The sequence below is a fragment of the Rhipicephalus microplus genome, unplaced genomic scaffold (assembly GCF_043290135.1).
Source record: "Rhipicephalus microplus isolate Deutch F79 unplaced genomic scaffold, USDA_Rmic scaffold_207, whole genome shotgun sequence".
Taxonomy (NCBI): domain Eukaryota; kingdom Metazoa; phylum Arthropoda; class Arachnida; order Ixodida; family Ixodidae; genus Rhipicephalus; species Rhipicephalus microplus.
The window spans coordinates 138,450-152,545 of record NW_027464778.1 but is presented as its reverse complement, the minus strand read 5'-3'; the positions used below and the strand labels follow the sequence as shown (position 1 = coordinate 152,545).

At 50.1% G+C, this 14,096-nt stretch overlaps 1 protein-coding gene across 1 annotated transcript; it reads right to left on the bottom strand.

Annotated features, from left to right (window-relative positions):
• Positions 1-8,235: 8,235 nt before the first annotated feature.
• On the bottom strand, positions 8,236-12,669 carry LOC142792207 (histone H2A-like). Its single transcript, XM_075885602.1, has one exon. The coding sequence runs from the start codon at positions 9,475-9,477 to the stop codon at positions 9,103-9,105; it is 375 nt and encodes a 124-aa protein (XP_075741717.1). The 5' UTR covers positions 9,478-12,669; the 3' UTR covers positions 8,236-9,102.
• Between the last annotated feature and the right edge of the window lie 1,427 nt (positions 12,670-14,096).

Below are 14,096 nucleotides of genomic sequence, written 5' to 3'. Positions count from 1 at the left end.
CGCACAGTGCAGTGCTAAATGTGTTTCCGGCCTCCCTTTCAAGTTGGTCATGTGCTCCTTCAATCTCACATTTAAGCATCGGCCAGTCTGACCGACATAAAAGTTCCCACAACTGAAGGGGGTCTTATAAACTACCTTTCTTCTGCACTCAACCACCTGATGACCTGCACGCTTGGAACAATTGCCTCCGATATCCCTCGTCCTTTCCTCGTACAGATTATTTACAGCCGGACACACGCCCCCTAGTTTGTTCTTTGCCGAGAATACAACTTTGACACCATATTTAGCTGCCACCTTCTTAAGTTTATGGGAGAAACCATGCTCGTAGGGGATTACCGAAAATTTTCTTTGTATCTTGGCTTCTTTCCTCTTTCTCCCCGGATTTCATTTTCTTCATTAATCTTTCGCTTGCAGTTAGAAGAAACGAGTTAGGGTATCCTGCCTTTTCCAGCTTTACCTTCTGTTCAAGGAAAGATTCTTTTAACTTGTGCTTACATGTTTTTGTAAGAGCTGAATTGAAACACCCCATTGCTATACCGTTTTTTACTATCCTTGAATGGGAGGAAGCGTACTGCAAGCGTACCGTCAAAAGAATGGAGTGTGTATTGGATCCAAGGTAGCCCCTGTACTGAGTACAATTTTTTTGAGCAAAGTTGACAGACTGGTTGATTCTGATTTGGGTGGCAAGTCCTTAAAAATATTCAGATATGTTGATGATTATTTGATTTTGGGTGTAGACACAGACTGGGATGCTGTCACCACAAGTGTAATGGAGACTTTCAGACGGAGAGGCAAAGGCCTAGTTTTTACATCTGAACAACCCACCGAAAACTGTTTACAGTTCCTAGATATGAAGCTTGTTTTTGAAAAGAACCATGTGTGTTGGAAGTATTCGCCTAGAACAGAGAAGCCCCTGTTGCAGTACGCTTCCTCCCATTCAAGGATAGTAAAAAACGGTATAGCAATGGGGTGTTTCAATTCAGCTCTTACAAAAACATGTAAGCACAAGTTAAAAGAATCTTTCCTTGAACAGAAGGTAAAGCTGGAAAAGGCAGGATACCCTAACTCGTTTCTTCTAACTGCAAGCGAAAGATTAATGAAGAAAATGAAATCCGGGGAGAAAGAGGAAAGAAGCCAAGATACAAAGAAAATTTCGGTAATCCCCTACGAGCATGGTTTCTCCCATAAACTTAAGAAGGTGGCAGCTAAATATGGTGTCAAAGTTGTATTCTCGGCAAAGAACAAACTAGGGGGCGTGTGTCCGGCTGTAAATAATCTGTACGAGGAAAGGACGAGGGATATCGGAGGCAATTGTTCCAAGCGTGCAGGTCATCAGGTGGTTGAGTGCAGAAGAAAGGTAGTTTATAAGACCCCCTTCAGTTGTGGGAACTTTTATGTCGGTCAGACTGGCCGATGCTTAAATGTGAGATTGAAGGAGCACATGACCAACTTGAAAGGGAGGCCGGAAACACATTTAGCACTGCACTGTGCGCGTTGTTCTTTTAGTGCATGTAAGCCGTTGTTTGATCAAACTGAGGTGGTGTATGTACACCCAAATCAGACAACAAGAGAAATAGTAGAAGCGTGGCACATCTCTAGACTTAAAGATATGTGCGTCAGCCATCCGTCGATATCGCTTAGTGAAAAAGAAATTGAATTGCTGAACAACATGTGATATTTGGTTTTTAAGATTGTACGATGCCGTTTTTGCTCATGCGCGGTGATCATGGGGTGCAAGTAAGCGTATATATTCTGTTTTCTTACTGAATAAAAATCAGTTGTTAGTCTGCGCTGGTCCTTGTGTTCCCTTCTTCTGTGTCCTTGTGTGTGTGCGCAAAAACTTCAATTATGCAGCAGTACCAACTAGCCCGTCTTTCCGTATTATTGCAGTTCATTTCTAGTTTTTCGGGCTCTTTTTCTTTGTACCCTCATTTGGACGTAAATAATCCGTCGATGCTCGTACCAATGATCGCTGTGTGCGAGTGCAAAACGCGCATTTTAGGCTGGCACATAAGACATAGGACTTCGCCGGATGCGATAAAGTTTGCGACTGGATGGCTACCAATGTCGGTTGGCCATTGCCGGAGGGTCTGCAAGATCCTCAGGTCAGAGTGCTGGAGACAATGCCGTTTCTTGAAGGACTGTCTTCGTGCAGCGTGTTCTGAGTCGGCTGAGGGCAAGATTGACTGGAAATCGCATAGCATGTGGTACGATAGTGCTATGAACTTAACAGAAGTACTTTGGCATCAGGTTTGGGCGTGTTTACCTAAGAAGCAGAAGCAAGAGGCGGAACCAGGAAAGGTACTCGTTCTGGGAGACGCACCTGTGGAAGAAGAACAGAGGAATGTGCTCAAGTTAGGACCCAAGTTCTGCGTGGAACCATCGCTACGGATACCTGACAGACTGGCTTTGGTGCGGGACATTTCAAGGAATGTGAGTGAGGAAGAAAAGGATTCTTGCATTAGAGAATGTGTAGAAGTAGTTGCGAATGTAAGGATCAACCGAAGACAACGTCCTATTGTAGGACAGCTTGCTCGCTATCTGTATTCTAAGGAATTGAGGGTAGTGAAGTCAGACAAGGAAAGTCACCTTGTTGTTTTACCGGATAACATGTATTCTAGTAAGGCTTCGGATGTTATGCACAAATGTTTCGAGGAAGTAAAAATAAAACCGCAGGAACTCAAGAAACGTGCTGTGGGGTTGCTGAAGAAGTATAAGTTGGATAGTTTGTCGTCGCTAGTAAAAAAGGAAAAGGGTCATACTTTGGAAGTGTTCTTTGCGGCAAAGACGCATAAACTAGGGGTTCCGTTCAGAGCAATAGTATCGGAACACAATTCGTGGCAATTCATTGTATCTGGGTTTCTTCAAAAATTACTAGCGTCCTTGTCTCCTAAGGACCCGTTTGTCGTCAAGAATTCTGAGGAGGTGATATCGTATTTATCGGGAGTTAAAGAAGGCAGCTACAAGGGTTTTAGTGTTGATATTCAAGATTTATACTACTCTTTGCCGCAGGATGCTCTGCTAGATTCTGTGAAAGAGTGCATTGAACGGGACAATGATGAAGTGGCCTTCCGTAATCGCAGTGGTATGTCACTAGAAACGTTTCTTGAATTACTTTGCATGTACTTGGACAGCACGGTTGTACTATTTCAAGATAGACTGTTCCGTCAAAAGAATGGAGTGTGTATTGGATCCAAGGTAGCCCCTGTACTGAGTACAATTTTTTTGAGCAAAGTTGACAGACTGGTTGATTCTGATTTGGGTGGCAAGTCCTTAAAAATATTCAGATATGTTGATGATTATTTGATTTTGGGTGTAGACACAGACTGGGATGCTGTCACCACAAGTGTAATGGAGACTTTCAGACGGAGAGGCAAAGGCCTAGTTTTTACATCTGAACAACCCACCGAAAACTGTTTACAGTTCCTAGATATGAAGCTTGTTTTTGAAAAGAACCATGTGTGTTGGAAGTATTCGCCTAGAACAGAGAAGCCCCTGTTGCAGTACGCTTCCTCCCATTCAAGGATAGTAAAAAACGGTATAGCAATGGGGTGTTTCAATTCAGCTCTTACAAAAACATGTAAGCACAAGTTAAAAGAATCTTTCCTTGAACAGAAGGTAAAGCTGGAAAAGGCAGGATACCCTAACTCGTTTCTTCTAACTGCAAGCGAAAGATTAATGAAGAAAATGAAATCCGGGGAGAAAGAGGAAAGAAGCCAAGATACAAAGAAAATTTCGGTAATCCCCTACGAGCATGGTTTCTCCCATAAACTTAAGAAGGTGGCAGCTAAATATGGTGTCAAAGTTGTATTCTCGGCAAAGAACAAACTAGGGGGCGTGTGTCCGGCTGTAAATAATCTGTACGAGGAAAGGACGAGGGATATCGGAGGCAATTGTTCCAAGCGTGCAGGTCATCAGGTGGTTGAGTGCAGAAGAAAGGTAGTTTATAAGACCCCCTTCAGTTGTGGGAACTTTTATGTCGGTCAGACTGGCCGATGCTTAAATGTGAGATTGAAGGAGCACATGACCAACTTGAAAGGGAGGCCGGAAACACATTTAGCACTGCACTGTGCGCGTTGTTCTTTTAGTGCATGTAAGCCGTTGTTTGATCAAACTGAGGTGGTGTATGTACACCCAAATCAGACAACAAGAGAAATAGTAGAAGCGTGGCACATCTCTAGACTTAAAGATATGTGCGTCAGCCATCCGTCGATATCGCTTAGTGAAAAAGAAATTGAATTGCTGAACAACATGTGATATTTGGTTTTTAAGATTGTACGATGCCGTTTTTGCTCATGCGCGGTGATCATGGGGTGCAAGTAAGCGTATATATTCTGTTTTCTTACTGAATAAAAATCAGTTGTTAGTCTGCGCTGGTCCTTGTGTTCCCTTCTTCTGTGTCCTTGTGTGTGTGCGCAAAAACTTCAATTATGCAGCAGTACCAACTAGCCCGTCTTTCCGTATTATTGCAGTGCAGCAACCTGCGCGGCCAACGCGCTCCTCGCGAAGAAAAGAGGGAGAGAGAGACGAGCTGGCCGCCGACCAACCGGCGTGCGCCGTTCGCCTTCCTCCTCAGTCTCGCGGGCCGGCGCCGACACCGCGACTCGATCGTGTCGAGCATTCGCTTTCCGGGCGCGTTTCGAAGCAGAAGCAGAAACTTCGGAAGCCGTCATGTCTGGCCGTGGCAAAGGTGGCAAAGGGCTGGGGAAGGGTGGCGCCAAGCGTCATCGAAAGGTGTTGCGTGACAACATCCAGGGCATAACCAAGCCGGCCATCCGTCGTCTGGCGCGCCGTGGCGGTGTCAAGCGCATCTCTGGCCTCATCTACGAGGAAACTCGCGGCGTTCTCAAGGTGTTCCTCGAGAACGTGATCCGCGATGCCGTCACTTACACCGAGCACGCCAAAAGGAAGACCGTGACAGCCATGGACGTCGTGTACGCCCTCAAGCGTCAGGGCCGCACCCTGTACGGATTCGGAGGCTAAGAAGCCAGCGGCGTCGCCTGCAGCCAGCCAACGAGAACACAACAGCCCTCTTCAGGGCTACCCACTTGATGCTTCGGCAGTGTGATCCCAGCGGTTCGCCATACCCGTCCGTCCCTCTTTGCAATATCATTGCGTCATCGCTCAGGTGAGCAGCACCTCGTGTAGTAGTAGCTTGATCGCGCTGGGTACTTGTCACGTTCACCGCATTTCGTTCGCGTCGTCGTCTTTCTCCTGGGTCTGCATGCACGAATCAATCGCCGCATCTGCGAGTTCTTCCTCTCCTTCCTGCAAGCCAAGCTGCTAAAACGGGCCCGTCAAGCGAACGTCGCCTAGTTACCTTATCGCGCGAAGGAAGAAGCCGAGCGCAGCGTTCTACCCTGGTCACTGCATTCTTGGAGACACGACTATGCTCAGGAAGCACGAACTCGCTTTTTTCTTTGGAATGCCCACTACACGATCGCGTCACGTTGTGTCAAAATAAATAAAAACGCACTATGTTCTACCGTGGGGCACCCAGACGAAGAAGGGATGTGTACTTACAAATGAAAAAATTGATTGTGACAGGTTGGTCGTGTTTACCGCGCCCGCTGTGCACTCAGAAGTGCCCCATTCAATAACACATTGTGTACATTGTCACGCCTAATAATTTTTGTTTGTTTTTTTTTTTCACACCTGGCGCTGCCGAGCTGCAAAATACAAAAAAAAAAGAAAGAAAAGTGGAAGGGGATGTTTAAACAGAATTTCTGCGCAAGTCAGAAGCAAGTACACAATAAGCGCTGCCCATGCAGCGTGCTGAGGGAAGCTGCACTTGATAGAAGTGGCACTCATGTACTGTACTGGTGCTGCGAACACTGCAGTTGTGAAAGCTTTACTTGGACGGACAGCTACGCAACAAGTGTTTCCATTTCGCCGGCAGAGGTGGTCACTCTAGGGAGGCTGGCTTCGCCGCCCACGCGAGAGGGGGGGGGGGGACTAGCCCATGATGTAAACGCGAGAGGTTCGAGCGCGGGAAATTCGAAAGCAAGGCGCGCTCGCGTGAGCCTGCCGTCAGATGGCGACACCAACCCACGAGCATTGCATTTTCAAGTGCACCCTTGGTTTCCCACCCACCTCCGCACAGGACGAGGCGTGTCGAATGTGTAACCAAGGCGCACGACAGTGGTTCTGCTCAGGCAAGCCTACCTATAACAAAAATTGTTCTCCATGTGTGTACCTTCATTTTCTCGTGAAAATGTGAAAGAGGAGTGAATGGGGCTTTTTGAGGCGCGTGTTGATCTTCGTTTCTATTATGATTATTATTTTTCACCCTTTCATTGAGTCCATTTCCTGCTTTTTGTGCCACATATTTAGCACTTAGAGGTTGGGGGGGGGGGGGGGATTGCTGATGTGTAAGATGGAAAAGAAGAGGAAAGTGAGCCCCGAAACTGTCTGCATCAGGATGCGACACCTCAGCGGTAGCTCACAAGGGATGGGGGGTGAGGGGGGATTAAAAGGGTGGGAATAAAAGTGTAGAGAAAGAGACATGAGGGAAGCCAGAGTGAGACGACATATCGAGGGAATAGGAGTAAAAATGAAACAAAACATTCGAACGCAAACACCCCGTACATCCAACCGCCATTGAGCGCACCTAGTAGTTTGGCAAGTATGTATGAGTGATTCTTAAGAGGGAAAGGAAGATAAAATTGAGTCCCGTTACTGTCTGCGATTGAGCAAGTAGGCGCGCTCAGTGGCAGTTGGATGTACGGGGTGTTTGTGTTAGAATGTTTTGTTGCGTTTTACTCCTTGTCGTTGCGCGGACGTGTATGCATATACCAACACTGCCGGTGGTCTCTCGTCGTCTTCGCCCATCTACGTAATGGTCGCAAATAAGCGACAACGCAAGGAGCAAGTTTTTTTGGCGTGGCAGTGCGCATTTGCCCTCGGTGATGCGAGGCGCTCTAGTGCGATGCGCGCTGTTGGCGTGAATGGTGGCGTCTCGCACTCCGTCGCGCCGCTTCGGGAAGCGACGAGCTACAGCGTCGATTGATGTGTTGCCTGGAAGGCGAAAGAAATGCGCAGCAGGCTGTATTGTACAGCGGTAGTGGTTTCGTTTCGGTGTACCTCTTTGCAGCCGCGAACTGCACGGTTGCCCGAAAATGAGCGCCAGCCAGCATCCTGGCGTACGCTTCCGCGCTCGCACGCGGACGGGTTCTCACGCTTCGGCCAATGGGAGGGAGAGAGATGGGTCGTGCGGCGAAGCCGCTTTTGCCGATCTCCGGCAGGAGCGCAGTTTCGCTCCGTCAGTCGAGGTGATCGGACGCACGCAGCATGGCCCGAACTAAACAAACCGCGCGCAAGAGTACTGGAGGCAAGGCTCCGCGTAAGCAGCTTGCTACCAAGGCTGCTCGCAAGAGTGCCCCTGCCACAGGCGGGGTGAAGAAACCTCACCGTTACAGGCCTGGAACCGTGGCCCTGCGTGAAATTCGCCGATACCAGAAGTCGACCGAACTGCTGATCCGCAAGCTTCCCTTTCAGCGCCTGGTGCGGGAAATCGCTCAGGACTTCAAGACGGACCTCCGTTTCCAGAGTTCTGCCGTGATGGCCCTACAGGAAGCTAGCGAGGCCTACCTCGTTGGTCTTTTCGAAGACACCAACCTGTGCGCCATCCACGCTAAGCGCGTCACCATCATGCCAAAGGACATCCAGCTGGCTCGGCGCATTCGCGGTGAGCGCGCCTAAGTTGGGCTGCTCCCTGCGCTTCGGTCGACAGGCAAGCAACAACAAACGGTCCTTCTCAGGACCACCAACGTGTCTGCTTTGGCTACGAGACCACTCCAGGCCACGTACTCCGGCCGCACCCTCTTTTGCTGTCATGTTTTGTACGTACGTGGCTGCCGTTGTCTAGCGCGCGGAAGAACGGAACGTCGGCGCGTCGTTATTACGAAGAAATGGCTCAGCTTTGACAAATTCAAGGTAAAAGTGTGTATCATTATGAGTAGACAGAGAAAAGGTAGGCTAGCTTCAGTCGGTGTGTGTGCAGCAGCCGTGCTGCGACCCTGTGGTGTGTCAATTTCATTTATGTGTTTACCTTTTTGCCCGCCGCTTGTAAGGTGTTTTTGAGGGCTTCTGTTTGCGTAACGCCATGGTGACTTGGGCTGCTGGACCCCGGCGCAACTTTTGGGTGCACTCGTAGGAGGTGATGAAGTTTTACCGAGAGACGAAATAAACAATTGTATCGGGCCAGTTGGTAAGGATCCATCTCGCTAGGAAGCGCAGCCACTATTACACAGACCTCACAACACAAGCGCTTAACTTCAACTGAACTTTCATTGCAAACGTCAGAGTTTATAAAGGGGGTGAACAGAGAAAAAGAATAGTAAAAGGTAGACAACAAAAAGCACACGTGCCAGTCCCGCACATTACTGTCTGTTATTCTCTATCACCCCATCCAAAAAACAGTTCTTTCCGCGTGAGCGCGATAGAGAGTGCACTAACACACTCGAAATCATCGCGTGTCATTTCCTTTCATTTCTTTTGAAGCTGAACAAGTTTTTGTGCCATATTCTGGACAATTTTTTTTTTTTTTTTTTGCAATAAACGTTTAGTTGAAGTTAAGCGCTTGTGTTGTGTGTTCTGTGTAATAGTGGCTGCGCTGCCTAGCAAGATAGACGAAATAAATTGTGTTAGAAGCACCAAATGGAATGCGCTAACGGCGGGTTCTCTCTCTCTCTCTCTCTTTTTTTTTTACCTTACGTTTGTTTTTCTATTCAAAGGTATTAAATTTACTCTGTCCCTGTGCTGACCCGTTCAGGTGTCATCGTAAGGATAGACGGTTACGTGTGGAGCTTTTTTTTTTTTTTTTTTTTTTAATGAGAAATGACAACGCTTACATGCTCTTTTCTGTCTTTTTCGGTGCCGAGCTGCGTGATTTGGTTGTCTCTTTGCAGCATTTGGCGTCGCGCACTTGTGGCTAACTGATGTCGCGAGGAAATATATATAAAGTATAGAAAAACAAACACGCTTGAGGGTACGAACAGAGCCATCGTGACTGCGAAGCGAAACACGGCCGCGTCACCTGTTTGGGTGGTCCTTAGAAGGACCGTTTGGGGAATGCGGCGAGCGCGCGGAAGGGGTGCTCGCTTACGCCTTCTTCTCCGTCTTCTTTGGAAGAAGCACGGCTTGAATGTTGGGCAACACACCGCCCTGCGCGATGGTGACGCCGGAAAGCAGTTTGTTCAGCTCCTCGTCGTTGCGGATGGCGAGCTGCAAGTGACGGGGGATGATCCGGGTCTTCTTGTTGTCACGAGCGGCGTTGCCCGCCAGCTCGAGCACCTCGGCGGCCAGGTACTCGAGTACGGCAGCCAGGTAGACCGGAGCGCCAGCTCCGACGCGCTCGGCGTAGTTTCCCTTGCGTAGGAGGCGGTGAATACGGCCCACGGGGAACTGAAGCCCCGCGCGGCTAGAACGGGTCTTGCTCTTGCCTTTCGCCTTGCCGCCCTTGCCACGTCCGGACATGGTGTTGCTTTTCGCTTGGTACGACGCCGGTTGCCGAAAACAAGAGCCGTTGTCAGATAGGAAGGAGACGCGGCGCCGAAACGCTTTGTCCCAGAGTCACACTTAACTCATCAACCCATCATCATCCTACGTCTGTCTCGGCTCTCCCTCCCCCCAGGGCTGTGTGGGGGGAAGATTTGTTTCGGGCAGACGGCCATGCCCTGGCAAGGGGGCCACCGTTCGGCGCCAGGCGCCCAACAGACGCGGCCTGCCTCCCGGCATACAAGCCAGGGAGGCCCGACAAAGGGACTACCCTCCGGCGGAGCAACTTCAGTCGCAACGCGCAAAGTGAACGTACCCTGGCAGGGTGGGCTATCGCGGCGCATGGGGCGCGCTGCGGTCATGGCCCGTCTCCTGACCACTAGGGCCCAGCGAGACTTGACATAGGGGCTACCCTTCGGCACGGTAGCTCTCGCTACCACACGCAAAGCGGACGTACCCAAAAAAGTGGCAGCGGTGCTGCCTTCGGTCGCGGTAACTTCAGTCACCACAACCAAAGTGCCCGTGCCCTCACACTGTCGCGCGGCTGAGACCCTGCGACAACACCCCCACAGTGCGGATGGGCTATCGCTCAGCGCGAGGCGTTTTGCGGTCATGGCCCGTCTCCTCACCACAAGGGCGCAGTGAGACACAATCCGTCCTGTGGGGTCTACGGGACTACTATTTGGTGCAGAGGCCAGTGCTGCTGCACACAAACCAAACGTACCCATGGAAACCGGCACGGCTGAAAGCCGGCTTAGTCCTTCTCGAAGAAGGGAACCACCTTCCGCCTCGACGAGTAAAGTAGCCGAGCCTACAGAAGGGGCCAACACGGACCTTGCGGGTAAAGCCCGACAAGGTGACAGGATCACCTTAGCACATGCAAAACTCGGGTGAAAGACCATACAGACCAAACTCGGGGGCGACTGGCTCACTAGGCCTAGTCGTGGAGCCTTAGAGAAAGCCATCATTAAAAGTTGATGGTTATCTGCCCTCCTGCCTCACTGAAAATCACTGCCGGACGGTGCCACGTCTCGTAGAACTTCTTTGCACCAAGGCGCTGCCACTCTCGGTGGAGAACGAACCAGACCTCCTTCCGTACTTTTGCAAGCACTTCGAGAAGCCCGGGTCGCTTGCCATCAAAGACGGCACAGCACCGTGCAACCCACACTTGGTACGAGCACTCAACAAGCAGAAGCACGTATTGCTTAGCCGCTTGTCGCGACAGGGGTTGAAGAAAACGAACGGTGTTGAAAGGAACACCTGGGTGGCCAAACAAGCTAGCTATCCTTCGATGGAGGGCAGATGGTAGTGCGCACTGAGAGAACACGTGAACCAGGTCCTCCTTAGTGCCACAAAAAGGGCACACTCCTCGTTGAGCAATTCTTGTGAAAGGCCTGAAGCTTAGAGGCAGGCGATCTCTGGCCAGGCGATACATGAATGTAGCGCGCTTGGCGTCCAGGAAACTGGCAGTAATTAACCGCCAGTTAGGACTGTATTCGGACAGGTCGTGTTCTCTGTAGCATTCGGGTAACTCCGGAGCGAGTCTATCGACTAACTCGCGGAGTTCGATTGAATCTAAATCTATCTCGGGGTCGACCTCTTGGAGACGGGCCAAAGTAGAAGCGGCCCCTGCATAGAAGGCAGAAGGCGTTCCCGCCCGAGGCACGGAATTCGAAAATGCCCCAGGCGAGAACAACCTCAGCCTGGTACTCAGGAAATAAGACGCAAAGCTTCTAGTAAGGAGCATATCTGACTCAAGAGCTACCCGTGTCCATTTAACATGTAATGCCGTGGTCACAACGCTAAGGTCGGGAATACCTAATCCTCCTTCGTCCCTGCGCAACTTCAACACGGGGCGCGCCACAAAAGGAGCGGCACGACCCCAAAAGAATTTGAAAACTTTCTTTTCCAAGATAACTTTGGTGTGGGGTTTAACTGGCATAACCGAACCTATGTACGTGAGGAAACTGAACAACAGTGATTGAATTATCGTGGCCCTGGCTGTAAGCGGACAAGACAAGGCACCGAGTTCCTCAATCCTATCAGTAAGCTTTTGCCTTGCTAACCGCCAGTTTTCGGTAGTCAGGCCATCTGGCTCGAAATGGAAACCTAATATACGTAGGCGTTTCTTTATGGGGAGCCCATGTACAGGACGTGGACTGGAGGGAGCACAGTTCAGATACATGACTGCGCTCTTTGACTTATTTATTCTGGCGCCGCTCGCCGAGCAGTACCCCTCCACAACGTCCAAGACGGTGCAAACAGTTGCCTCGTCCGGGACGACGATAGAGAGGTCATCTGCATAGGCAAACATTGCCACAGGGGGGGAACCTGGCGGAAGGGGAAATCTACCTATGCTGGTGTCTTTAGAAAGCCTCTGCAAGAGCGGCTCGAATGCGAGCACGTAGAGAGCGGGCGACAGTGGGTCACCCTGTCGGACTCCACGGCACACACCGAACGACTCCGAGACGCGATCTTGTATGACAACAGCAGAACTAGGACGAAAGTAGAGAGCCCTGACCATGCTGATGAACTTTGAACTGAAGCCCGCCTGCTTTAAAACTTTGAAGATGTACTTGTGACTGATAATATCAAAAGCCTTTTCTTGATCAAAAGAACAAAGGATTCCACTTAGGTTGCGAGAATTCGACCATTCTATGAGGTCCCTGATAGCGAAACCATGAAGTTGGCACGACCTATTTTGGACACAACACGCCTGGTACGGACCCAAAACAGTACTGAGCACTGGAGTGAGTCGAACGGACAGGCACTTAGCTATGAGCTTGTAATCACAGTTCAAGAGGGTGATGGGCCGCCAGGCTCTCAGGTCGGTGCGTCTCGTCTCATCCTTGCACAGGAGAGTGATCCGCCCTTCCCTTTGAGTTGCTGACAGGGTCCCTTCACGGAGGAGCCTGTTTGCCAATGTGGTAAAAGGCCCCCCCAAAACCCTCCAAAACTTGACATAAAACTCGACTGTCAAACCATCTGAACCTGGGCTGCGATTATGCTTCATGGATTTAAGGGCTGCAAACACCTCCTCTTCGACGAAGGGAGTGTCACAAATATCAAAGTCCTCGTAAGTTTTGGTGAAAGGAAACGAGTACGGAGTGGGAGGTGGTTCGGCGTAAAGGTTCTTGTAGAACTGTCTTGCCACCTCTAATACTTCGTCCTGCGTTTTCACTAAGCCGCCTGTGTTAGGATCGACCAAAGAGGTTATCGCTGAGCTCTTCCTAGCCAAGTGTCTGCGAAGGACATTTCTGCTGCACCAAGCCTCCATTTCCCACTGCTCTGCGCGTGCTGTGGCCCGCAAGCGGTCCCAGCGTCGCTGGAGCAGGACTCTATATTCTTTGCGCAGTGAAGTAAGAGCCGCGGTTACCCCCAGGCCGCAGGACAATGGCTTTGAGAGCAGGAGGATCGCGTCAGAGACCGCTTTGATCTCGGCGCGCTCCTCCCGCGCCCGCCTCTTGCCCCAATCCCGAAAGCGCTCCACGACTCCGGCCTTCACCGTGTCCCAATCGCTACCGCCTAAGTTTTGGTCGCCAAGGAGTGAACCGATGAGATAGGTCGCCACATCTTTTGTGGCGTCCTTATCTTTAAGGAGCCGTGGATTTAAACGCCACGGTCGCTTGCCCCATGGCACCAAACTAGAGTCGGCAAATCTCAGTGCAAGAAGGCTATGGTCACTCAACGCGGAAGAACACAGCCAGCTAGAGTGCATGCTAGGAGCAAGCGAGGGCGAGACATAAAAACGATCGATCCTCGAGCGGCTCCCCCTCCCCGTCCAAGTCATGCCTGACTGGAGAGGACGGAGGGACCGCCAAGCATCGACAAGCCCCAGCTCTTTAACAAGCTCCCGCAACTCTAGCTCGCCGTTTCCGTCTCTAAACTTTGGAGTTCCTTTGAGGGAAACGCGATCCGCTTTTTCTAAAACACAGTTGAAATCGCCTACTAAAATGACACGGGAAGGGCCAACTAGATAAGAATCTAGGGAATTAAAGAAATCTTTCTGCTGTCCGCGCTTTGCTGGAGCATACACATTCACAATTCTAACGCCAGAGTCAAGATCCACTGACAGAACACGGCCGTCCGAATCCCTGGCGTAGCGTAGCACAGAACCGGTGAATCGTGGCATTAAAATGACAGCAACTCCCCGGCAATGTGCGCCCCCATAATTCCAGTAGGATTTGGTGCCAAACGTTCTGTCAAAGTTCTTAATCTGTTGCAATTTAGACACAAAAGTTTCCTGCAAAAGGAGAATGTCTATTTTTCGAGACCGAGCTAAATGAATGACCTCAGCTTGTTTCGCTGCTCTAGTAATACCCCGACAATTAAAGGTAGCAATAGTTAGAGAAGAAGCCATGATGAAAGATAGGAGAGAAGACAGACTCTAGAATAGGCAAGAAGCGAAAAGAAAATCACAGAAGAGAAGATAGCAGCAGATACTCGAAGGTATCAGCTGCTGAAAAGCTACCTAATATAAAACCTACGAACGAGAGTCCCCCTCGGAGAGGGAATCCTCGTTCGTGGACGAGTACACTGTGTTAGACATTAACGAACACTCGCAATTGCCTGGTCCACAGTTAGGGCAAGAAGAACTG

What these genes read in the sequence shown, in the direction of transcription:
- LOC142792207 (XM_075885602.1), bottom strand. Translation starts at nt 9,477, where the DNA reads ATGTCCGGACGTGGCAAGGGCGGCAAGGCGAAAGGCAAGAGCAAGACC.